The following is a 26526-nucleotide window of genomic DNA, read 5'->3' on the forward strand; positions in this document are numbered from 1 at the left end:
TTTTTATATCTCACCTTTGTATTGTATGTGTTTATTGAAGGGATTAGCATTAATCCAGAATATTTTAATTTAATGTGCCAATACACATACTGTATATCTTTTGTATAAATTAGAGTGCTACCCTCACGATTAACTTCTCAGGTTTCAGACTTTAAAGTAATTTATATATATATATATATGTATATTTATGGTAACTGTTTCCCTGCATATATTCACATTACTGACACAGCATAGCTTGAACTGAATCACAGTTTGATTCTTGTAGAATCAAACTTCCAGTAAGAGTGAGCATTATGTGCAACACTATGTGTTTGTGTAGAGGACCATGTTGACTAGGACAGTCAAGGTTATGGATTGGGCATGGCAGCTATACAGGGCGTGGGAAAACTTGCCCACTGATTTCAACTCGCCAAGGACTAGTCTGATAATCTGTATTTGTGAGCGCCATAGAATACGATAATGGAACAATGGTTGCTTATGAAGAATTGTCCTTGATGGTGTCTAATTAGTGAATGCAAATTTATTTGTGTGTATGCCATATAGTATGTTTAGGAACAGAGAGCTAAAACTCTTTTTTTTTTCTCATAAGAGAAAGTCCCTTTCCTTAAACAAAATGAACCCTCAACCATAATACACATTGGACACACACACACACACACGCCCAAACGCACGCATACACACGGACACAAACACGGACACAAACTCGGACACAAACACGCACGCACGCACGCACGCACGCACGCACGCACGCACGCACGCACGCACGCACGCACGCACGCACGCACGCACGCACGCACGCACGCACGCACGCACGCACGCACGCACGCACGCACGCACGCACGCACGCGGCACGCACAAATGATTAAAATCCCAGATGATGGCCTTTAAATCCTCAGGACAGAAATTGAGAATGTACTATAACATAGGTCTCGGACAATCCCATATTTTTTGTTGTTAAAATTGAAGTCATGCGTTTGCTTTATTACTCCCATTAGTATTTGGGGATTTTTTTCTTCTTGACCCAAGAGGGGTCTAGTCTTGACCTCACAAAACGACCCAGAGGAAATAAGCCGTTATTAATCTTAATTCAAATTTAATTTCTCTGTTTCCTGTGTCATTGATATGATTGTATCTTCTGTGACATAATAGAGAAAAACTAAAACAAAGATTTGCTGATGTAGCTCAATGTGTGTTTGTCTTTACACAGTAAAATCCTGTGTTCATTTATCCGTGATCTCTGAGAGTTTACAAAATGTAACTAAACGGACCAGTAAGGGTCCATTTGTACTCTCTGAGTTAAATGAACACTGAGCTGAGGATTTTACTGTGTATTACTCAGAGGCCTGGGTCTGCAAGTGACTGCTGACATGCAAGAGTTTCAGAGGAGTCTTGTTTACCCAGTGGAAAGTAGATTTTGATGAACTGGTAGCATGAGCACTGTGCAAGGCTACAGGGATTTAAGGAAGAGAAGACAGCTCACTCTTCTCAGGAACTTTCCAATACCCCCCACCATACACACACACACACACACGCACACTCGCACACGCACACACACGCACACACGCACACGCACGCACGCACGCACGCACGCATGAACGCACACACACACACACACACACACACACACACACACACACACACACACACACACACACACACACACACACACACACACACACACACACGTCGTCATGCAGTACTTATAACACAGACATACATGTTTGTATCACTATACTTGTGAGGAGGACATGGACATTTTAGGACGGCATTGAAAATAGCCGAAAATAGCTGAGAATTAGCAGATCTACAAGCTCGAAACTCGTAATTCTGCGATGCGTTGTGAGCTTGTACATCAGCTAAGTATAAAATAGGGGGAACTCTAACCCCTTAAAACTACAATTTTTCTCGTGAGGACCAGGAAAATGTTCCTCATGTCTATTTCTCTAATTCTACTGTATACTTGTTTGGCCCTCACAATTATACTAATATAACACACATGCACATGCACATGCACACGCACGCACACACGCACACGCACACGCACGCACACACACACACACACACACACACACACACACACACACACACACACACACACACACACACACAAAGCCCACCCCACCACCCCTTTCCCGGCTGAGGGGTTGTGTACATTGTGTGTGTGTGTGTGGTATTCAGTATTGTTAAAGGTATTTATTGCCGGGCTGAGGTGCCTGCTTGAAAGTGTTGGGGTTCCCATGACAACACATTACACTGGATGACTAGTGTTTGTGTAAACACTGAAAACGTATTTTCTGCAACCGTTCAATTTTAACGTTTCAACCTCTCTGGTCTGTGTACGTGTCTCTGTGGGTATTATCATTAGGGGTAAGTGACTTTTAAATTGAGATTAATTACAAATACAATATTACAATTAAGTTGCCTTGGGAACCAACAGTTCCTGAGCCATGTGGCCCGTACAGTAGGTCTTTCCATATCGTGAGGCAGCTTGATGTACAAGTACATCCCTGGACATGATAGCAGTATTTGGTTGGATTAAGGGACGGACCCTCAATCCAACCCTTGATGCTGAGTGCCAAGCAGGAAAGCACTGTACAATTTTTTTGTTTTAAATACAGTATTTGGTATGACTCGGCTGAGGATTGAACCCCAACTTCCCAGTCTCAGGGCAGACGCTCTAACCACAAGGCCACTGAACTGGTGTATTACAATTAAAACAACTGCTATCCTTAAAATTGTCTTGTATGGTGTAGTTAAAATAGTGATAGGTTTTATTTTAGTGATTGTGTTACACTGTAAACACTGTAATTACAATAATAACACATTTTTATCCACAGTTTATTTGTAATCCAAGAGTTTCAATTTAATCACATTTGTTAGTTCTCAATTTGGTTTTGCTGAGCACCCATTTTAACCCAATTTAAAATATTTCTGTGGCAGCCAAATCTTCTTTTCCACCTATCATAAATATTAAATCCCCGTGGCCAAAGAGAGAAGAAAGAAACAATTTGTTACAGCGAAAGAGGATTTAGTGGTGGATTGATAAAGTGCTCAGTGTTGCAGCCCTGCCAAGTACATGGAGCCTCTACCAGGCATTCAGATAGAACTGATCAAGCAGAGGAAGCTTTATTCTGCCTCAGAATGGAACATTAAATCACAGAAGCTTTCTTCAAAATATAATATTGCCCGTGCTCTTATTTATTCATTCATTCATTTATTTATTTATGTATTTATTTCCCAGGCTACGGAGCTGTGGGTTTGGATACCACCCCCAGTTATGGCCACACTCCGTCTCACCACACCCCGCAGCTGAGCAGCCTGTCCTTCAAACATGAGGACACAATGTCACCGCAGAGCAACATGGGTAACTATCTATTCTACGTGCTTATATGGTTGTATCATAGTATATTCTGTGTAAGTGTTTGGTCACCGAATTGACTCATGAGCCTGATAACCCTCCCTGATGCGTCAGCCAAGTTATTATGCAACTCATCATTTCTCATATCAGAACAATATTGCTATTATTGCTATATCTGAATCTGTCTTGGCAATAAGCGCTTTTTCTTTCTTTCGTTCTTTCGTTCTTTCGCTCTCTCTCTCTCTCTCTCTCTCTCTCTCTCTCTCTCTCTCTCTCTCTCTCTCTCTCTCTCTCTCTGTACATATGGCTAACGGCTTTGTGAATGATAACTGGAGGAAGCAGCTTTATGTGAGACTGTTTGAAATGTCATCATATTGTCTGGGGACCAATATAGTACTTGAACCTGAAAAGGAGCACTGTTTCTGATTGCTCCATGTACTCTTTGAAACGTCTGCATGCCCACAAGCATCCATTTGCACAGTGCTGGGTCTGTGTGTCCTCATATTATTACACAATAAAATCCTCAGTGTTAATTTATATTTATTTTTAATGTATTTATTATTTCCTTTACCTGATAATTGGGGCATGAAACATTTCTTTGATTGAACTGTAACTGTAACTGTAACATAACTGAGTGACAAGTGACCAGCGCCTTTTTTCCTCAGCTGACCAACAGTATCCAGCCCCCCCTCCTATGTTTGGCTGCCACAACCCTTCAGAATCCTGTCCAAGCAGCCAAGCTCTGCTTCTAAGAAACTACAACAGGTACGCTGCTACAAGCAGCTATATAACACGTGCCATCTAAGGGTATTTCAAAACACTCTAACATTTAAAATGTGTGTAGGAGTGTGGAGATTGTAAACCCATTTATATTCCTATTCATATTTACATTTATCGCTTTCTTATCTGATGTGTTTGTTACCTTTTTATTGCCTTAGTATTGTGAGAGTGTTAGTGACATGTTTGTGGATGTTGAGCAGTGGTTCTCAAGGGTTCCTTGAGGGGGCTCCATTTGTAGACTCTCAAAGTTATGGGGGTGGGTTTTTTTTAAGTTTGAGAGGAAGGCTGGCGGTTGGGAGTGTGAGGAGCAGAATGTGGTTCACCTCTCAACAGGCCTCGAGGGCATGCAGCCTGTAATGACATACTCCGTAGGCAGGATACAAGTGCAGCTAAAACAGTTTATTATATTAAATCCATGCTGAGGTACAAAAGCTTCATGCAAAACGTAGCCAAGGAAAAACAGATTTCAGCAACAAAAGTTAGACTGTTAGAGATTAGAATGAGCTACAGATGGAACCATGAGCGAAACTAAAGCAAGATGAATCAATAGAGGGGTATATAAAGGGGGTGAATAAGGGGAGAAACATTTTTTTTTTATTTTTTTGCTTGACACCATTGTATGACGAGGTATAAAATAGGGCTTAAGTACAACTGCAGTTACACTCCCTTCTCGTCCCTTCTAACCTTCACTCTCAGTAATCTTCGGTCAACAGAAATACTGAATCAGACATATCTATTTAGTAGCTTCAAGATTATTCGATTAATTGAGAAAGTAATCAACAGAATAATTGCTGAGAAAATAATGGAGAGCTGCATATAACAAGAGTGAATACAGAATGTGATTGGCTTATTACCAGGGGAGCTATTGGTCAGGTCTCATTGGCTGAGGGGAAACAAGTGAGGTGAGTACTGATTAGCAACTGAGGACAGGTATGACAGGTGAATTGGTGATCTCTGGAATGAGGGCATGGGCGTGGTCGTGATACAGCCTTGGCTAGCATTTATGCTTAGAGCCCGAAGGATGCCGGAACAGTACTAGACCACTGATTATACCGAAGTTTTGACAGATATTCTGTCAAACAGTGTCATCAGTGCTAACCTTTTTTTTAAAGATTTAATTAGTTTATGAAAAACACAAAATTCTAAATGAGCAGACCTACAAGCTCACTCCAAGTTGAAAGTTGTTAAAGATTGCGACACATCGGATCTGTATAATTGCAGATACTGATACTGAGTAATATAATGGCAGATATATTGGCCAAACCAATATATTGGTCTGGCTCTGAGTAGGCTGGATTTATTCTGTTTATTTTGGCAGTATTAAATCTTGTTGGTTGGAAATCCAGTGTTTGTGAGCAAAAATTCAGAATTGAGGTGAACAAGTCTCTCTTGAGGGACAGAAGTAGCTCACGTGTGCTGCCAATCTTATGTTTATACTTTGTCGTATGACAGTGCCACTCACAGTGAACAAAGCAATGCAATGACAAGGTATACATTTGCCACACCTCTGCCAATCACAGGCAGGGCCAAACCCCTCCCCGCCAGGGATGTGTGCCCAACAACACTTCACTCTTTTCATATTCCAGTGCTATTAGCCAGCATACTCATCCCACTCCGTTCCTCACTCTGGTCCATTCTGCTTTAACTTTTCCCCCTTCTCGTTAATCAAATCAATACTCTAAGATTCTTTCCACAAACACCACATGCAACAGATTCACTCGGTTCCTCTTGTAGGTTATTTTAGAGGTGTAAACATGCTCTGATGATCCTAAGTTAAGCCCTGCGTCTGGCTCTGCACACAGTCTGGATCGGGAAGTCTGATTTGTTCCGAGGTTAAGTGCTGCCCACTGGTGCTCAGCAGGCCAAAACAAACACAGGGTGATCTACTGCCGATCTGTCTGAATCCACCCCGAGGAGAAGAAGGAGAGAGAAAAAAGCAAAAGAGAAGAATGCTGGAAAAAGTAATTGTTACAAACGATTACGAATGAAGTATAACGTAAATAAAGTAGCCGATAGGTTAACCATAAACCAGACAAGGGGACGACTCTTTGAACTTATTTATAGTTTCATCAAAACACCATGAAATCGAGACTACATTCCCTGAATGCCACAGCACTTTTTTTTGTCGTAGAGGGGGAACCTGTGAAACCAAAATACCGGAACAGCAGTTGATAAGAGGGGGTGTGCAACGGGATAAGACTGTTCTGCTATTAGAAGTCATGGAGTGAACTGGAAACCCTCAAACACACACACACACACAGACATACACACGCACGCACGCACGCACGCACGCACGCACGCACGCACGCACGCACGCACGCACGCACGCACGCACGCACGCACGCACGCACGCACGCACGCACGCACGCACGCACGCACGCACGCACGCACGCACGCACGCACGCACGCACACAGAGTATGTGAGATGTCAGTAAGTCTCTCAGTAAGTTTACCATGGTGTCATAGCTGATTAGAGCGCCATCGCCATGCTTCCCGTCAAGGACTTCTGGGGAAAAGCGTTCCAGAATTCCCCTGAAGCGGGTTCCCTCCTCCTACTCCTAATGATACTGAGGACAGAGTGATGTCATGATACACTGGACCGTGGTGTGCTAGGCACGGATGCACTCAACCCTGTCTGCTGTACATTCACACATTTTGTGTGTGTGTGTGTGTGTGTGTGTGTGTGTGTGTGTGTGTGTGTGTGTGTGTGTGTGTGTGTGTGAGAGAGAGAGAGAGTGATCCACCACGTTGAAGAATGGCTCACAGCCCACAAGGAGTGTGGGGTGGGCAGACAGGATGTGTTAATAGGACAACCGTTTGGGTTTCCCCTCAATGCGATCTCCTCATTGGCCATGCAAGCTCAATCAATCAAACACACAACTGTCCAGTGGACAGAAGTACTCAAATATTTTACTTAATTAAAAGTAGCAATACCACAATATAAAAATACTCTGTAACAAGTAAAAGGCCTCTGTTCAAAACGTTACTTGAGTAAAAGTACAAAAGTATTGCCATCAAAATATATACTTAAAAGTCAAATGTTTGAATAGCAGATCTACACAGCTCACAATGCGTCGCGACGCGACGCATTGTGACCTTGTAGATCGGCTATTTTCAAATAGCCTACGGATAAAATAGGGCTAAAGTGGTTAATGTATGTTTTATAATGTAATAATTTACATCTGCAAAGTAACTAGTAACTAAAGTTTTCAAATAATTGTAGTGGAGTAAAAGTACAATATTTGCCTCTGAGATGTAGTGGAGTAGAAGTAAAAGTACAGAAAATTGGAAATACTCCAGTAAAGTAAAAGCACCTCAAAATTGTACAGTAATTGAGTAAATGTACTTAGTTACTTTACACCACTGAAACTGTCTTTATATCCAATTCCCAGGCCATTGAGGTATTACCAATTTGTCATATGATGTCAAACTTTCACCAAAAAAAATTACTTATGTGCCGTACACCAAGAGAATGGTACAGGCCTGAATGCTTGACCTTGACAGTGAGGGAGTCCAGTTATTCTGTTGATGTTATGTTGTTATGCTGTGGCGGGGGTATTTTTCTGGCATGGTTTGGGGTCAACTTGTCCCCAAAGTTATTCTGAGTGACCTGAACTTTATCCCACAGCATGAAACATCACTATTCTGATGGGACTGGTCTCTCTCTTCCAGGATGACAATGCCCCTGTCCTCAGGGCACAAGGATTCACTGAATGATTTGAAGATAGTGTGAACATGCTGTGAATCATATGTTATGGCCTTCGCAGTCACCAGATCTCAACCCAATTCAGCACCTATGGGAGCTCCCCACCAACATCATCAAAACACCAAATGAATGAATATATTGTTAGAATGTTTTCCATCCCTCCAGTAGTTTCAAAGAGTTGTGCAATATTATGCCAAGGCTCATTGAAACTGTTCTGGCAGCTCATGGTGGTTTAAAACCATACTAAGACACTTCTGGTATATTAATCCCTATATAAAATATAACTAGCTCACAGTACCATTAACTGTATATGTTTGTATGTTGTAGTGACAGCCTGTACCAAATGGCATCTCAGCTGGAGTGTGTAGCATGGAATCCAGTGAACACGCTTGCATCTTCCATGAAAAGGTGAGTTCTGTCTCACAACAATCAAAGTACTGTACACCATAATGGCCTTTACACTGAAGGACCACTCTGGAAAGAAGCCTGTGACTGTTCAAAACATATGTTGATCAATTTAAAGTCAAGTGAAGTTTTGGTTGGCCACATTTTGGAGTGGCATCAGAGAATAGTTGTTGTTGGGGTATTTGTCATTGTACATTTACTCATACATTAAATTAGTCTTTTGCAATTGAAAATTAGTCCCATCCTAATTATTAGGAGCAGGGGGCTCTATTAATACAGTGCTGGGGAGCAGTTAGAGGTCTGTCTGTCTGTCTGTCTGTCTGTCTGTCTGTCTGTCTCACCACAAAGACTTTGAATTGAAATTAACTGTCTTTTCTTTCATCCCCAGCAGTCATGGGCCAGGCTATGACAATGACCCTGTGGTTCTCAGCTGCAGTGCCCAGTACCACATACACACACATGGTGTCTTCAGAGGACTTCAGGTTTGAGTTACACATAGAAACATGCGCAAGCACGCACGCACGCACGCACACACACACACACACACACACACACACACACACACACACACACACACACACACACACACACACACACACACACACACACACACACACACACACACACACACACACACACACACACAGGCACGCACACATATTTTCGGTGAATTTCCCAGCCCTAATGTGTTGCTTTCTTCCAGGATGTTCGTCGTGTACCTGGTATTGCTCCCCCAGTGATGAGGTCATCAGAGACCAATGAGAAGCGTCCTTTTGTGTGCGCCTATCCTGGCTGCAGCAAGAGATACTTCAAACTGTCCCATCTACAGATGCATGGTCGCAAACACACAGGTGAAATTTATGTCATCTTCTTCAACACATTTTATTTCATAGCGTTGTTGGGCAGAAACTCCATATTTCAACTTTTTCGTTTTTTTCTCTGTAAATTAATGCCCTATTGTGTTGCACAAAAGTAGTGAAAATAGCATTGTAGATAAGCCATTTTAACTATATTTAAAAATGTTGGAAGTTTAAGTAAAGTGGTTAAGTCTGTCTGTGGGTTTTATACATATTAAACCAATGAAAAGTATTAACAACAGCTTATGACTAAATAATAACTACATTGGATCCATTTGAACACTGGTTGTTTTTTCCATTTCCTGAGATGTAACGGCCGATTTTCATAAAATAAAAATGTAATATCATTCAAAAGTGAGGCATGACGAAAACACATTCATGTCTTCACAATTGTATTTATCTGTGGTGATGATGATGATGATGATGATGATGATGATGATGATGATGATAATGATGATGATGATGTTTTAGGAGAGAAACCCTACCAGTGTGACTTCACGGACTGTGGCCGCAGATTCTCCAGATCAGACCAGTTGAAGAGACACCAGCGCAGACACACAGGTACTGTATGTGCATGGTGATCAACCTACTGTACTTAACATCTCTCCTACTCTCCTTCACTCACCATGTCACCTTTAGATATACTTTGAGCTGTATTTGTTAATTGAACTAATCAATTTAATCTATTATTAAAATTTCAATTTTGATCAAATAAATTCTATAACAACAATAGCCAATCTATAAGCTCACAACGTGTTGGGACTTGTGATGCGCTGTCAGCTTGTGGATAGGCTACTTTCCCTATTTTTGTACGACATCATTGTTCGACAAAGTATAAAACACTGGTTAATCTATTTAGTTGATGATAAACAATTAATTTGAATGTTTTTGCATCGATCCGTTGATAAAAAATAAAACAATTATAAAAAGACGTTCTCGATTAATCAAAAAAGTAATCAGCCCTACATTTGTGCAATTGCGTTGTATGCTGCTGTCTCATATTGGTCACTCAGATGATACATTGCTGAGTGTGTAATCATGTACGGTAATCTCATTGTTTAAACTTCTGACCCTTACTCCACCCACATCTTGTTTCTCAACTCTATGTCTCAACTCTATGTCCTCTACAAACACCTCTGCCTGTGTGTACAGGAGTGAAGCCTTTTCAGTGTGAGACGTGTCAGAGAAAGTTTTCACGGTCAGACCACCTTAAGACTCACACTCGGACTCATACAGGTAAAACAAGTGAGTTTACCGTTATTTTCTACTTCTCTTTTGTTTCATATCATCAACATGAACTGAATAGCTTTACAGTTGGTTTGAGACAGTAATTTTGTTCCCCCCCACCACCATTAGGCTATCTAAGTACAGTCTGCAGTTGTTGGGAGTTCAAGATGCTGAACACTCAAAAGCAATGACTTAATTGATATTTCTCTTGTCTATCTACCTCCTGGTCAGGCGAGAGGCCCTTCACCTGCCGCTGGTCCAACTGTCTGAAGAAGTTTGCTCGTTCTGACGAGCTGGTGCGCCACCACAGCATGCACCAGAGGAATCTGACCAAGATACAGTCTGCCATCTAAGCTGCAGGAGGCGTAAGAACATTGCGCCAGTCAGTGGAGGAAGGCCTGGTCATTGGCATGTGGTCTTCAGCTACCAGACTACAGCACTGGTTCCTGGGTCTTCAAGATACAGCTCAATTAGCACTTGCTGTTGTGATTATTTTGATTTAGATAAAAGATGGTGATTATTTCCCTTCTAATATGTAAAGTACCACAGTCATTCTGAGCCAAGTTAAACAATCTGCTGTGAGATGAGCAAATTGTTAACCATGTAAACCTTATACTTTGTTGTACTGTATGTAAAAACGAATAGCCGATCCACAAGTTTGCATTGCGACGTGTTGTGAGCTTGTAGATCTGCTATTTTCACCAAATGTTCACCTATTTTTGCCGAATGTTCACCTGTTATGACATGCCCGGAATAGGTACTATAGGGTTCATGTGGTTAATACGGTATTTGTGATATTTGAATACACTTGCACTGGCGTATTGTATTATTGTGGGAACTGTGTCACTATGAAAATGTGCTGGACCGTATAAACTGGATTTAGGAAATGGAGGGCGCTGCCACCTATTCTTCAATAAGTGGAACACAAAGAATTATTGCTGTGGGGAATGTAAACTTCTTTGTATTCCTGCAGGATGATGCATAGTATTCACATTATTGCTTTGTATATATGTGATATATTTGCTTGCCTTTTTAAACATTCCATTTGTATTTTTATATGTTTTTACATGTGCATTAAATGTTAATACACAAAATTGTCACGGGGTAGGCTATGAGTTATGTGAAATTGGTGTGTGTGTGTGAATGGAGCCATTGGTGTTATACAGGTTAAGAGGCCACCTATGGGATGGGGTCAGACAGTAAAACAGCACCCCTCTGTGACTCTGACAGGGTGCAGGTCTCACACTCCTAAATCTCCGACACACATCTCCATAACTAGGAACATCTGGAGGCCAATACATCTCATTATAAAAGACACATACTTTAGTGTCAGCAGGCAGTACTTCACTATCAGCCCCCTAGTGCATAGCCTGGGCCCCCAATACACACACATGACATGCACGTGCATGTGCTCACACACACACACACACACACACACACACACACACACACACACACACACACACACACACACACACACACACACACACACATTATATTTAACACTTAACATTATAGCTAGGCTACTCAACTTGAATTAGATACTGAATGTTACTTCCGCAAGCCACATGATGGCAGTATTAACCTTTTTGAGGGAGACGAATGCTGGTTGTAAAACATCCATTTCAGACTATAATCTCTTACATAAGATGTGTATGCCCCTTAATATTTGCTAGTATAGAGCCTATTTCTGACCCACCACATACATTTAGGATATTTGTATGTTTATATAATATGTTTACTGCAAATAATAAGACACAATCACTTTTAACTATTTTCGTAGGCCTACACTGACTTCATGACAAAATACTATGTAGCCTACTAATGTTTCTATTTTGTTGGTGTTATGTCTTGTCTTTTCTCTAGGCTATAGACTATAGGCACCAATTCGAATTCCTAGCCATCACTGATTGTTGTTAGAAAAACTTCTTGAATCTTGAATAATGGTCATTTTAAACAACCCCCTTCACCATTCTTTTAGTGGTAGCCTACTGAGTGGCTGTAGTAAATGGGCTGCATTTATAATGCCTTTACTGCATTTATAAGCACTTTACAGTGCATTACATTCACCCATTCACACACTGACAGCAAAGGCACCCTGCTAATTGGGAGCAGTCAGGGATCCAGACCAGTGTCTTGCTCAAGGACACTTCGACACACAAAGCCGGTGATGGAACCGGGAACCTTTCATTTCCCAGGCGGCCGCTCTACCTAGTCCTGAGACATTCCTGCCCCATCATAAACATACTAATGTTTGAAAAAAACAAACAAACAAACCAAAAAAAACATTAAAGTTGCTGCTGAGTACACCAAGGCCATTAAATATGCATGATGTGGACGGAGTTGTGTGTCAGCTTGTATGCAGGTCTATAAGAGAGTGATACAGCCACAGCAGGTATGTTAATAAAATATGACTTTGCTTTGGCTCTCTGGGGGATGTTGCATGGCTCCGTGGGCTAATGATGCCATATATCTAGAAAAGCAATCTAAACAAGCACGCACAGGCACTGTATATTTAGATGCTGCATATATGGTCTTACAGTACATGGAAACCAGAGTGCACCTCTGCGACGCATACACCCACGCTGACATACATGCAGACATACGCATGCACACCTGCACCGCTTGATTCACATCCACACAGCAGACCTTGATACATGCCAAACAAGAACAGAAAGATTAAAATGCCATCCTTTTATTTCAGGGTCACGGATCAATCATTTGAAGTGGTGGTTCCTGTGATTCGACTTGTTTTCCAATCCGTCTGATGGGTGCGAGGAGATATCTCTGTGATGTTCTGTTTTCCCCGCTCCTCGCTAATCCAATGCACTTTGATTAAGGAGTGCTTCTCTTTGGTCTATCTCTGCAGGGGCACCGGGGAAGTGGAGAGAGATCAGAGGGACAGTGGAGTTGAACATTTTGCTCACTTCAGTACACTCTTAACTAGAGACCGCAAGAGCGTGAGCAGCCCATGCCTTAAATGTCCTCATTCATTATCGTTATCATTATCACACGCACTCAAAGAGACGTTGACCTCAACCTTGCATTGATCCACCTAATCTAGATTCCTTGCTTGGTAGTTTGATTGAGGCTAGGCCCTGATCCAATATGCTGTAAATTTAAAAAGGATAAGAATCCGGCCGCACCAACCACCCCGAATGCACGCTCCCAGAAATAATTTTACTGTACATGATGCGCACGAACACAAACTCATGTTTGAGTGCTTCACTTGAATCCGCCAATTATTTAGCATAAGATTCAAATATTATAGAGGACTTGGATATCTTCAGGAGAATGTCCAAAGCAAGTCAAATCTCTGATTCCGCCTCTTCTTGCTCGGCAGCACAAACACACGCTCACACAAACGCACAAATACATAAATTCACACGCATGCTCACACCAAATACATTCCAATCAGATGCACACACACACACACACACACACACGCCACCAGATGCCCCCTCAGCTGTAATGCTGGCTGTTCGCCCTGAGGGGTGTAGGCGTAGGTAATCTCAGGTGACATACACCTGGTAACTCACAGCCCAAGACATCTGTAAGACAGCAGGCCTGCAAGCTCCATGTCCTCCGGTTCTACAACCCCACCTCATGTGGAACCACGCACACTCTATCCGAGACCTCCGTGTGCTTTTCTTCACTTGGCGTTCCAGTGCATCTCTACAGGAGAACAACCCAAGCTTTCAACGCGCCAGTCATCCTGTGCGGTGGTCCCAGGTGCATTCAACATCAGCATACGGCTCCTGCTGTGATTCTTTGCGACAAATATTACCCCAATTTAGCCTCTCAGAGCTGGCGGGGTCAATAAACATGGAGCACACAGGGGCTTCTATGAGCCCCAAGGGATTGTTAACAAGGTTAGGGCCCCAGAGAGGAAACCCCAAGGCTTTACAAGGAGGCCTATGAGTGTGTGTGCAAAAACAATGCCACGCCAACAGGAGGCGCTCTCAAGGAGTGTCACAGTGTTTACTGAAGCATAACTATTCTTAGTTGTATTCACAGATAACCCCCAGGCTCACTCTCTTGTGCAGAGCTGCTGCTCCCCGTCTGAGGGGCCTGGGGGTTCTTGAGGGTATTCCCCCTGGTATCGCAGGGAGCTGGAGGCGCTCCGGTGTACAGGAGCTTTGGGAGAGCAGAGCCCTTGAGGGGCCTGGAGCTCAGATGGGGCCTGGAGGGTAAACTTTCTCACACTGGGAGCAGGACACGGAAAGACACAGCGAGAGGGAAAACACCTTGAGAGGAGTCTGTTAGAGGGAGCAGCCGGGAAGGTCCCATGAGGGTACACAGGAAGAGAAAAACATGCACATGCACACGAACAGACACACGCACAGACACACGCACGGACACACACGCACGCACGCACACACACAATATATACGCCTGCGGGTACACACAAGCTTTTTCTATATGCTTTTGAAATGTTGCCTTCTTATTATCCATCCATTCATCTGTCTGTCCGTCCGTCCTTCCGTCCGTCCTTCCATCCTGTCACCTCCATCTCCTTTCTGCCTCCTGCTGTTTCCTCTCCACTCTTGACTGGAAGATGCTGTGTTCTAACAGGATTAGATGTGTCTCCATCATGTGAGATTTGGGATCACAGGACCAAAGGCCTCTCCGGGGGATGGAGGGATGGGGGTGTACAGGGAGACGAGGAGGGGATGGAACAAGACCTCCTCTCCCCTTCTCCTCGATCCCCAAAGGCGTCCAGATGCTCGGGCATGGATGGGGGAGAAGAGGATGGGAGCAAGAAGAGAGTGAGAGAAGCATGGTCAAATGGAGCGAGATCAAACATTGTGTCCGAGGACATCTGTCTCCCTGGGACAGCAGTTTCTCCATCATTTACTTGCACCAACTACAAAACAACTTAGTCAGGGTCACTTTGTCTTTGGCATCCGGTCTTTTAATTAAAACTTGAAGTTTCTTTGTGCATATATCGTGTAAGATAAGGCAAAGTCTGACAGAATGAGTGGGAGACTAAAGCGGAGAATCAGCCATGTAAAAGCTGTTTGAGACTGATTTGAGTCTTTCTGACCCCCAGTCCAAAGGACCTCAATTTCCCCAGAGGCAGTTAGAATTAATTATCAACTCACTAGGCTTATGGCTTCTAAATTGAAACGTATTGCTCTTTAAAGCCTCTTCTCTAATTGTGTAGCCATTAATGGCCGATATCCTATCTACACTGCCTTGATGGGCACATAAAAACTCACGATGACGGATGAGCAGAAGTGCAGTTGTTGAAAGGTGGCCTATTGTTCTGACTGAGCACCACTAGAGGGAGTAGAGTCCTGTGAGAGAGGAAGAGAGAGAGAGATAGGGAGAAAGAGAGAGAGGGAGTGAGAGAGAGAGAGAGAGAGAGAGAGAGAGAGAGAGAGAGAGAAAAAGAGAAAGAGAGAGAGAGAATCAGCTTTATTTCTCAGTGTACAGTAACCAGATGACATATGAAAGATTGATGGCTTACTTCGAGCTTTGTCGTCAAAAATTACAAACATGCAAGTCCCTGATTCCATCCACATGACACGCACATGCAAGCATACACTGAACACAGAATGATCATGGGGGGGGGGGGGGGGGGTTTGAATGTCGAGATATTCACATAACAAGACTAAGAAAAAATCTTCACTAACAGCCTAGTTTCATGGCAATCTGCCCATGAGATTTTTTTGATATTGTGTGTGCACGTGGACATTTTGGCCTATGGGTGGCGGTTAGAGAAACAGCCATGGGGTCACCTCATGGGGTCACCAAAATCAGTATGTTCATCCTCTGGAGAGGATGAAGGTGCACAGCCAATTCCATTACAATCCAACCAGTAGTTTTTGCAACATCGTGTTCTGGACCCAAATGTTGGACAGACGGTTAATCCATCCTTAAAGCCCCACTGCTAGCAGGTCTAAAAATAGTTATTTGGACTCTTGAGTGAGAAAATAGAAATGAGAAAAACAGCACATATTGCATTGTTTATCACAAAGACAAATAAGCCTCTGTAGCGTATATTTATTTAATACTAGGCCTAGTCATGTCTGTTAATTACTAGCATGGTATTTTCTTCTGAATATTTTATTTCATTAAAATAAATTGAGATGCTCACCACCACTGCTTAAGTGGACAAGACTAAGTGAGTAATGTACTGTACAGGGAACTGATGGTCTTGGACATTAATATACTAGACTTTATGACCCCCACCCCATTCCCAATTCTCACCCAGCGGGCTCATCATTATCAGTGGAGATTGGTTGATGTACATAGACACTCATATGAAAGCCGTCTGAAGGCATTACCGTACACACACTCCCCCATTGTGAATGATAAGGAACTTATCATAAACAGGAGGGGCAGCACTGTTAAACATGACCGCAAGGCGAGCCATGGAAGGAGTGCGTGTGTCTGTGTTATACATGCTAATGGGTAAATTTGGTTTCCTTTTACATTTTTTGTACACTTCTAATACACATCCACCTACGCCCACAGATGTACACACAGATGCACCCTGACACATGACAAAATTCATGTTGTGTGGGAAAGAATATTGAGCTACTTAGTATTTTAGGAATCCAAATTATTCAAATGTATAAGTCGGGATTGACCCCAATGATTACACAAAGCAATGGAGCATTAGAAAGTGTAATAGCTTTTGTCAGGACCCAAGAGGAACCAGAACTTCAAATATCTCTGCAGACAACACCTCTCCTTTTTTATCAGACCTGTAAAGATGAATCTGTAAGGGAAACTCTATTCATGTATGACACCATGCAAGTGGGGCCAGCAAATTGTTTACCGTGTCAGCCTTGCACATTATGAAAAGAAATAGCGAAAATTCCTATTCAGTACCAAACATATTCAGTAAATAGCCCTATGGACATTTCCGTCTTCCACGGTCCTTGACTGAGAGTAGATGTGATCTACTGGCAATGTTGAACTGCTTGAAGAAGGTCCTACATTACAAACAGCATCACAGCCCACACATACATCCACTGTCCCTTGTTCCTAATGAGCTTTATCGCGTTGGTCCCGCTTGACTTGTCTTGCTAACTGGCACACATATATCCATATGTTCCACATGAGCAGGCAGAGGGGGCAGGATGACTGGCTAGGACGCTTTCTCAGTTACATATGAGTTTTACCGCAACAGCCAGGAGCAACAGCAAGTCAGCTAAACTCCATCTCTATTGTGTGTGTGTATGTGTCTGTGCCGCAATTAGTCACTAACAGCTTTAACAGTGTCCCCATATCCAGTAGTTTTTAATGCTCATTGAGGCAAAAACTTAAAAGACATCTACAAACATCAGGGTCTCCCCATCAACACTGTCTGGCAGTTGGCTTTTCTATGCCCATGTCTGCATGATGCACATGAGCATATGGAAGCACACAATTGTGTGTACACACACACGCAGACACAGCACAAGTTAGGAGGACGGACTCGTTCAGTTAAGCTCATGATTCAAAATGGAACCAAATGGCAAGTGAGGTCATGAGAGAGAGAAAAGGCAGTGTGAGAATTTAGAAGAGTAAGGAACAGAGATACTGGCTAAATCTGGAGGGTGTAAAAGTGCAAAAATGTATGTGTTCTTAGTTTGGAATTTCATCACTGGGATTCGGTCCCCGTGAATGAACAGTCTAGTTCCCATGCCCTGTACAGACGGGGGGAGAGCATATAATGTGGAACACATTTCTAAAAGATCACTGAGAAATAAATGCAGGATCTGCAATACATGTTTGCAAAACTAAAGAAATACTGCATACAGTATACGCATTTGAATTCATGCAAATAGGTACAGTAGATGCTTAGTGTACTGTACCTGCCAATTGTCAAAGATCTCTTATAATAATGTGTTATTGCTTGAGTAAGGTTGGAACATATATTTCTAAATACTTGTGGGATTTGCAATACGCATTTCAGAGATGATAGATTATTTTTAAAAGAGCAAAATACAAATATGAGGCATTTAAATGAAAGACACACACAAAAGGGTAATTTCAAAATTGTGTTTCAATGTTCAAAAATGTAAACTAATACTGCATAATATACAAGTTTTTGCATTTCAAGCCAATATGCCACTTCCAAAGCTCATCCTAGAATAGATCATTTAGATGGGTACAGGAGGGCAAAACCCAATTCTAAAACACCAAAAGGCTCAACAAGAAATTAACATGAAAGTCTACCAATAAATACACAAAAACCTATACCGAAAATAAGGCAATAATCTTTCACAGGCTATACTGAAGGAACAATACGTGCAGAGGCCATTCCTTTAAGACACATTAGTAACAGTTCTTAAAACATTTAACTAGGAGAATCTCGACAGAAAAAAAGCAATGAAATGATTTGGCAGGAAAGTGTAAACAAAAAACATAATTTGTGTCTGCAGTACAAAAATGTGATGAAAACAATACATTAGATGAAAGGCAGCATTTTACCAGTCTTCATTTGACCACTGTATCACTCGCAGGCCATGACTCACTCAAGCTTTACGACAAATAAATAAATCAATCACAAAGTGTTCTGAGCTGTGCTTTCACATTTAGCTTCACCATAAAAAAGACATGTTCCTGCTGCCCATTAACCTTACATTCTTGCTTGTAATAACATATATAAGGTTCAACTATCTACACATATCTATGAGGCAGCTAAGCCCAGCAATGTGGCTGGAAGGCACCATCGATCGTCTTTAAAACAAACTCCTCTGAGTCTGGTTCTATTCCTGAATGTCAGAAACACAACCAGGCCAATATACAGTATATATCCTAAGACGGAACCTTAGTGTCAGTGGTAAGACCAGTCCTCCTCCCTCCCTCTCCTGGTGTCGGTTGCTGGGTAGGTATCTTTGTCTCCAAGCTTATCTGTCCAAATAGATGGACTAGAGGAAAGGATGGAAAGGACTGAGAGGGATTTGCAGTGGTGGCAGGGGGCCAGAAGAGTTTGTGATTCTGTCTTTGGGAGACACAGCTTTTTGAATAACTCTCGTCTCTCACACATACACACCACGCACACTCGTTGCGAGCTCTCCCTGAGAGCTCAGAGCTCATCATGGTTCCTGGTAAGGTCCTCTCCATAGTTGGTAGCCTGACTTCCCACAAACATGTTCCAGTTCTCCAGGATCTCCTGCTTGGTAAGCATCTGATCCTGAAAAGAGGGACACACACACATGCCACTGGATCAGTAAACTTGAGAAGTCAAAGAATATTAGTTAAATGTTAGATGTGCATCAAGTGATTTTGTTGTTGTTAAAAAAAGTGTTAAATATCTCTATATTCCCAAAGTAATCATTACTATAGAGTGTTTGTTCAGTAACAGGGGTCTGACTCCCCATCTATCCAGCTCTTTGGTAAACAGAAATGTTCAGGTCGGGATAACAATTTTATCCAATGAAGAGAGCGAACTCATACAGCTCACAGGACAAACAAGAGAAGTTGGATGTGATGAAACAAAAACACAAATGAGCAGAGACAGTATTTGAACAGGAACACAATAAAACTGAAGCTGATAAATGGATTCTCTTTCCGGATTGGATGAAATTGGTGTCCCACCTGAGAATGCATTTTCTGTTTACCAAAGAGCTGGAGAGACGGGAAGACCCATGACTATCAATTATTACCATCAGAACATAGAACTTTAACTTTTAGACAAAAGAAAACAAAAACACTTTTTGTTTTAACAAAAAGAAAATCATTTACAGCACCTTTAATGCCATATGCTTTATATGAAAGATGCCAAGCCTCTGCACTGGAGCAAGTCCATAAAACAGACATATTTTGTACCTTGTCCTGGTCTGACTCGTACACTAGATGTCTGGCCTCGGCCTGGGCATGGTCGTAGTCCTGAGGTAGAATCCATTGGCGGATCTCCTCTTGATCCATCTTCCCGTCCTTGTTTAAGTCACGGAAGTCTGAGAATTGGTCCCTCTCAGTTTTGACCCAATCTGGCTCTGGACCGCCGTCTTCGTGGGAGAACATGTCAGCTGAAACCACAGAGGAATATAACATTGGAAGCAGGGTTATTAGAGTTAAGTAAAACTAACGCAATAACAAAAATTTGAATTATAATAAAAAAGACTTAGCAGAAAAACAGGAAAACAATAACTGAAACTGTATTATATTTTTACAGAGCAAACTAATCATAGAGAAATTGTCCTTAGTTTTAGTCTTTGTCAATATTTCATAAGGGTGCAGTTACACCAAACTTTAAAACATGCTTTTACTGAAATTGAAAACAAAAAATGAAAATGAAAAAATATATATATATGATGATAGAAATGGCAAATATGAAACACAAATATATTACGTGCGTCTCATTTGCATTTCAATAACTATTCAGCAAGAAGCACACAAAAAGCCAGGGGTACAGCCGTATATGAAATGTACACCATTAATGATCACAGCTTATTTGTTGTAATCAAGGGTTGCAGATGTGCCAAGTAGAGACAATCAGACGCAGCAGAAAGACATTAAAGAAAGTTCTGTGGGTCTAAAAAAAATACAACCATGCGACATTCTCTAGACTGGGGAATGGAGTGAGTGGGTTTATATCACGTGCAGGCTCACAGAACTTTCCCAGAGCTTCCAACAAGCACGGCTTTGATTCTGTAATTAGGACAGAATCTATTCCTCTGGGATGTGGGGGGAACCCCCCCCCCCCCCAAAAAAAAAAACTACAGGACGAAAAACAATACTAGTGTCAATGAACTTTGTCAGTAAAAACTGAACTGGCAGAGAAAGATTATGATAGTCAGAACTTAACGTGGAGAAGCAGTCTACAGTATGTGCAGAGTTTTTCTGCACATATCAGGAATGTATTCCCAGAAAACTGTAGGTCTGCTACGTCTGTTCTTTTTAAATTATTTTTGTATTCAAATAGACTTTTATGTGTTGCTTTTGCAGTATCCTAGTGCTGAATTGCCTTGCTGATGAAATGTGCTCAGCTATACAAATAAACTTGCCTTGCCTAGGCTAAACTGTGTATCGACTTGCTGATGAAAATGTGTTATTATACTGTAGCATATTTCTTTGCCCGTTAGAAATGACTGTCAGTCAAACTTGCACGTTGTTAACAGAATATTGCTGAACAACAAGGAACCACAGTGAGGGTTTTAGGTTTTGGCTCACAATACTTTGGAATCTTGACACTGAAAGGAGATTTGGAAAGCACCTGTATGGAACTCAACACTGTGCTGTTGTTAAAGGCCAAGTGTGCCAGGTTTACCTCCCTCAAACTAGAGGCCTCAAAGTTAAATGAACACTCTGGACTTTGTTCTATAATTATTAAACGCAGATGAGCCTTACAGATGAACGACTCACCAATATACTCATCCTCATCCACATGTCCATCACCATTCTTATCAATATCCTCCAGGGTTTCCTGCATACAAATAGGAAGTATTGATATCATTAAAAGGGGAATAAAGGATCAACAGCGGTCTAACTCTTAATGACGGTAATAAAATAGAAACTCTGGGCTCCAGGCAGTACAAGCAAAGCTATGCGAATCTTCTTAACCCTGGACTTTTGAGCCCTCAGAATCAGATTAAGTGGAATTTAATTGATTTCATGTGGTTAACCATCAAACTGTGTTAAAACAATAGCAACCTAACAAACGGTCTTGGAACATTTTCGGAATCTACCCTTGTCTATTATATTGGTAAAGACTACCTTTGTTTTAGTCAGATACAATCACTGAAGATGCCACTACTTGAGCATGACTTTGGTAACACTCAGTAACATTTTAAAAATGAACAATCAATAATTAACTCTGTCAAATGGATCATAATTATTTTATGGACACTGAGACAGTGCATTACTTGCAACGCAACTCTTGTAGCCAAATTTATATTTAAAGATGAAGTCTTAAGTGGAATAGTCAAGGCTATCCCACTAGACGTGTTCCAAAAAACAAGAACAAAAAAAAGATTATCATTTGCAGGCAGAGTTAAAGATTCATTATGAAGTTATCCAAATGTAGGACATTTATCCAAATGGCTCCTCAAACTAAACAAATTGAAAAGAAAAGGCAAACGAACTGTATTGGATCATACTTCTACAGTTTACAATAGTCACATAAGTAGGTGCAAAGAGAACAATGTAGTGCCTCAAAGAACTAGCATACGGGTAAAAAAAATCAAACATCAAACCAAGCATCTAAACTACATGCTATGCTAAATAACATTCTTAATGTTGTGGTCAAGGTCAAATCTAGATAACGAATAAAACAAGCACTATGAACAATTAGTATAACTAGCATCTATCTAAGAGTGACAAGAAGGGACACGAGGAGAGAGCAGTTCTAGGGGGTGAGCTGGAGTCTAAAGAGGTGAGTTTTCAGACTGCGGTGGAAAATAAGGAGTGAGTCTGCAGTTCTGACTGCAAGAGGGAGTTTATTCCCCCTTGCAGTTCCCCCAAGTGTCCAGGACATGTAGAGTGTTGGCCAGGGTGATTTCTAAATTAAAATGTGTAAGTGTAATGCTCTCTAGTAACTTATGCCTTCTATAAACTCAGCATGATCTGCACCCTATGGTTTGACTCCGTCTAGTCACACATCATAATCCTGTGGCAGTGTGTGGAGGACGTACCAAAATCACAATATCCTTCATGTGGTCAAACTCCTCGGGGTGGAGGAATGCTGTGAACTCCTCTCTATCAGCAAACAGATCCCTGTTCAGATCTGACGTCTTGAAACGCCTCTCGTCACGAGGGAGCATCTTCTTAAAGCTGAACTGGTCGGTCGCATCGTCAAACTCGTCTGGGTTGGCTGCCAAGATGGAAGGAAAATCAGGATCCCAGAACACTAATAGTGAACTCAAAATGTGTCGCGAAATCTGTATAGAAAACTTGATAACTTAATATAACCACATCCTCAACACCCTGTACGGTCTTACCAAGGTAGTAGCCATACGTGGCTTGCTTGTACTCCTCCCACGAGATCTGGTTGTCTTTGTTCAGGTCATAATCGGTCCACACCTTGGCTACATTCTCATATACATAACGCTTCTGGACTCTTTTTATCCAAGCCTTCAGTTCACTGGTGGAGATTAGACCATCGGCATCACCGTCTATCCGGTCCACTATCTTACTGTGTGAGGTAAAAAGAATACACATGCAGCAACATTAAATCATCATTTATTTAAATATTTGTTTTGATTTTTATTGTAATCCAAATACAGATGTGTCATGGCTTATATATTCTGACACCCACTAGCAGCACCTGTAATGAGAGACAGCGGGATCATCCTGCCTGTAATTGTCAATGTCAAGTGGGCAATATAGTGGGCACTCAACTCACTCAACTGACAGGCAGATAGGTAATAAAGAAGTTTTTCATGGGCCAAGTTTGGATGTAAGAGTTGTCTGACTTAAAATTAGGAAACTCCCATTCCACAAAGGACACACACACACACACACACACACACACACACACACACACACACACACACACACACACCCGGGTGAAAACATGCCATCCTAGCAGAGAAAACAAGTGTATGCTTAGATCTCAGTTGCCACGTTGTGATGTTGCAATTGCATAGATCCTCCCCTCAGTCTGGATCATGACAGGAAAGGGAATTATGTGGGAAAGTGCCAACAACACAGACGACGCCCATTCAGCCAAGTGTGTTACATGATGCCAAATGTTCTCATCACAGTTGTAGATAACATAGTAGCTGAGCTACTTCACAACTTTTCTGTGGGTACATTAAACATTACAGTATGTGATAGCAGTGCTATAGCAGCTGTATGCTATCAGCAGCTTTCTCAACTGTCTGCAACTTTGCCACCATTCAAAAATGTTTATTTAATGTGCTATGTATAATTAAGAGCTTGCTTAACTAGGCAATTAATCCTTGGAATGTGTGCGGATATCACCGTCGACTCTCCTTTAGGCATAATAATGCCCCATTATTTCATTGAGATATTCTGACACGCAATATGTCTCTCAAGCACCACTTATTGTGAAATGTTAATGCCCCGAATCTAGAGAACTACACGCAACAGTTTTACAGCAACATTACTATAGTGTCCCCGGCCCAATATAGCCATAATTGGCTTTGAATGTCTTTAATATCTACGATTTCCGTCCCAGTCTCTCACAGTAGCCTAATACCTAGCCATGGATCACACGACAATGGTCATCTGTCACGACCGTCATGGATGAACTTCAACCTGGTGTGTGCATTTTCTCCCTTTTTGGCCCGTACATCTACATAAACGTCAGATTTCAAATATAAAGTGCTTACCCCATGGCCACGGATGTTACCATTATGTACGGGCCCGCAGAAGTACCCGTATCTTTCATATTGTTCAATAAAAAGCATTTTAATTCAATCGGTGGCCATTTCTACATAGGAGTTATAATGTATCAGAGTGTGATACACCTCCCAACCGATAGGGTCGCGTAGTTGAAAGCATATGGTGAAAATGGCCACCGAACGGATTAAAATGATTTTTATTAAACAATACGGAAGATACAGGTACTTCTGAGGGTCCGTACATAATTGTAACATGCGTGGCCATGGGTATCCACTTTATATTTGGAATCTGAACGTTTATGTAGATGTACGGGCCAAAACGGGAGAAAGTACAAACACCAATGTAGAAGTTCATCCATGACTGTCATGATATGACAGTCATGTTTCAGGGATACCGAATACCATGCATGCAGAAGATGCAGAGAGGATGCTCTGGTCCAAATTGATATAACATGAAGAAATCTCTGATCCAGATGAAGAGCTTTATGGAATCTGAGCCTCTTACCCAAGCCTGTCCTGGCTCTCCTCGGGGGTGAGCTGATCAAACGTCTTGGCCTCATCTTTGCCCAGAAAGGCCTCATGGTCGTACTGGTAGCTCCTATTGTTGTCTTCGTGGCCGGCACCGGGTTGTTGCCTGCTCACTTCTTCTGGATCGGGGATGTGGTGAACCCTTTCCTTTCTTAACGTTGGCTTGCCATGGGCCACCAAGGCAACGGTACACAGAACCAGCAGAGCACCGCACACGTACCTTAACCTACACACATCCATCATCATCATCATCATCATCATCACCAGTGTGGCAAAGGTTGGGTTTTCCTGAGGTCAGCTCAGCTGTTTCTGTCTGAGCTGGCCTGTGATAATGGCACTGTGGAACACAGGATCTGTAAAAGGTAGCTCGATCGTGGGTCCCTCCACACAACAATTTCTTTGCCTTTACCAATGGAGTGCAACACCGGCAGAGCACCCAACAGCAAAACCTCAGCACTGCCTGCGAGCATTCAGTTGCATTTAAGCCTACAACACTCCAAAGAACAACTACACTTTTCGGCAATATTGTCAGGTTGGTTTGCTGAAAATGGTATGCAATCAAACTTTGTTTTCACGCTGCACCACGCAAAGCCAATCATATTGGTGATTTCAGACAAATCCCCGCCTCTTTTGTTGAGAGTGCCTCTGCCATTGGTCCATCGGCTGTCGGTAACACGAGAGGACCTGCGGCGCCACGTTGCAAGATGACACGCAAACGCGCTGGAGTTGCAAGCTGCCTAGCCCTGATACATGACAGTCATGCATGAACTTCAACCTGGTGTTTGCACTTTCTCACTTTTTGGCCCGTACATCACACAAACTTTTGTTTTGATTTCAAATATAAAACTTACCCTATGGCCAAGGATGTTAAAATGATGTACGGGTTCTCAGAAGTACCCATATTTTCTGTATTCTTCAATTAAAAGCATTTTAATCCAATTGGTGGCCATTTTTTTTTGTATTTTCTCAACACTTTCAACTGCGTGACCCTATTGGTTGTGAGGTGTATTGCACTCTGATACATTATAACTCTATGTAAACATGGCCACCAATCGGATTAAAATGCTTTTTATTGAATAACATGGAAGATACGGGTATTTCTAAGGACCCGTACATAATTTTAACATCCGTGGCAATAGGGTAACTACTTTATATTTGAAATTTAAACGTTTATGTAGATGTATGGACCAAAAAAGGAGAAAATGCAAACACCAGGTTGAAGTTAATCCATGACGGTCGTATGGCCAAACTGCAGGCTGGAGCAGTCTGCAAAAATGAAATAGTTCTTCTCCAGCGCACTGTACCTGTGCTCTGCCTCTGCAGCAGCTGGGTGGATAAAGTATGCTCAAGTAAATACCAAAGTATTCAAAAGTACAAATTACAAAGAACATTTTTAATATTTCTGTATTGATATTT

General features: G+C 41.9%; 2 protein-coding genes across 3 annotated transcripts in view; one reads left to right on the forward strand and one right to left on the reverse strand.

Annotated features, from left to right (window-relative positions):
- Positions 1-10686, forward strand: part of wt1b (WT1 transcription factor b) — a gene marked incomplete at both ends in the record, with an annotated part of 11558 nt that extends 872 nt beyond the window's left edge. The window contains 8 exons of one of the 2 annotated variants that reach the window (XM_080427594.1): positions 3242-3364; positions 4024-4123; positions 8172-8252; positions 8638-8731; positions 8953-9100; positions 9578-9667; positions 10259-10351; positions 10565-10686. In XM_080427594.1, coding sequence (XP_080283720.1) covers positions 3242-3364; positions 4024-4123; positions 8172-8252; positions 8638-8731; positions 8953-9100; positions 9578-9667; positions 10259-10351; positions 10565-10686 — 851 coding nt within the window. The remainder of the gene's footprint in view (positions 1-3241; positions 3365-4023; positions 4124-8171; positions 8253-8637; positions 8732-8952; positions 9101-9577; positions 9668-10258; positions 10352-10564) is intronic. The other variant, XM_080427595.1, reaches the window with a different exon arrangement.
- Positions 10687-18317: 7631 nt separating this feature from the next.
- On the reverse strand, positions 18318-25641 carry rcn1 (reticulocalbin 1, EF-hand calcium binding domain). Its single transcript, XM_080451317.1, has 6 exons — positions 25088-25641; positions 23215-23408; positions 22909-23087; positions 21641-21701; positions 20105-20304; positions 18318-19469 (listed from the first exon to the last, which is right to left on the reverse strand). The coding sequence occupies exons 1-6, from the start codon at positions 25369-25371 to the stop codon at positions 19362-19364; spliced, it is 1026 nt and encodes a 341-aa protein (XP_080307443.1). The 5' UTR covers positions 25372-25641; the 3' UTR covers positions 18318-19361.
- Between the last annotated feature and the right edge of the window lie 885 nt (positions 25642-26526).

Source organism: Gymnoscopelus braueri (genome assembly GCF_963280865.1).
Source record: "Gymnoscopelus braueri genome assembly, chromosome: 1".
Classification (NCBI taxonomy): Eukaryota; Metazoa; Chordata; class Actinopteri; order Myctophiformes; family Myctophidae; genus Gymnoscopelus; species Gymnoscopelus braueri.

Excerpts from the sequence above, each read along its gene's own strand:
- rcn1 (XM_080451317.1), bottom strand. The coding sequence starts at position 25,371 with ATGATGATGATGATGATGATGATGGATGTGTGTAGGTTAAGGTACGTG. Across the intron at positions 23,088-23,214 it reads CACGTATGGCTACTACCTTG|CCAACCCAGACGAGTTTGAC; the intron begins GTAAGACCGTAC and ends CCATCTTGGCAG. Across the intron at positions 21,702-22,908 it reads TGAAGGATATTGTGATTTTG|GAAACCCTGGAGGATATTGA; the intron begins GTACGTCCTCCA and ends ATTTGTATGCAG.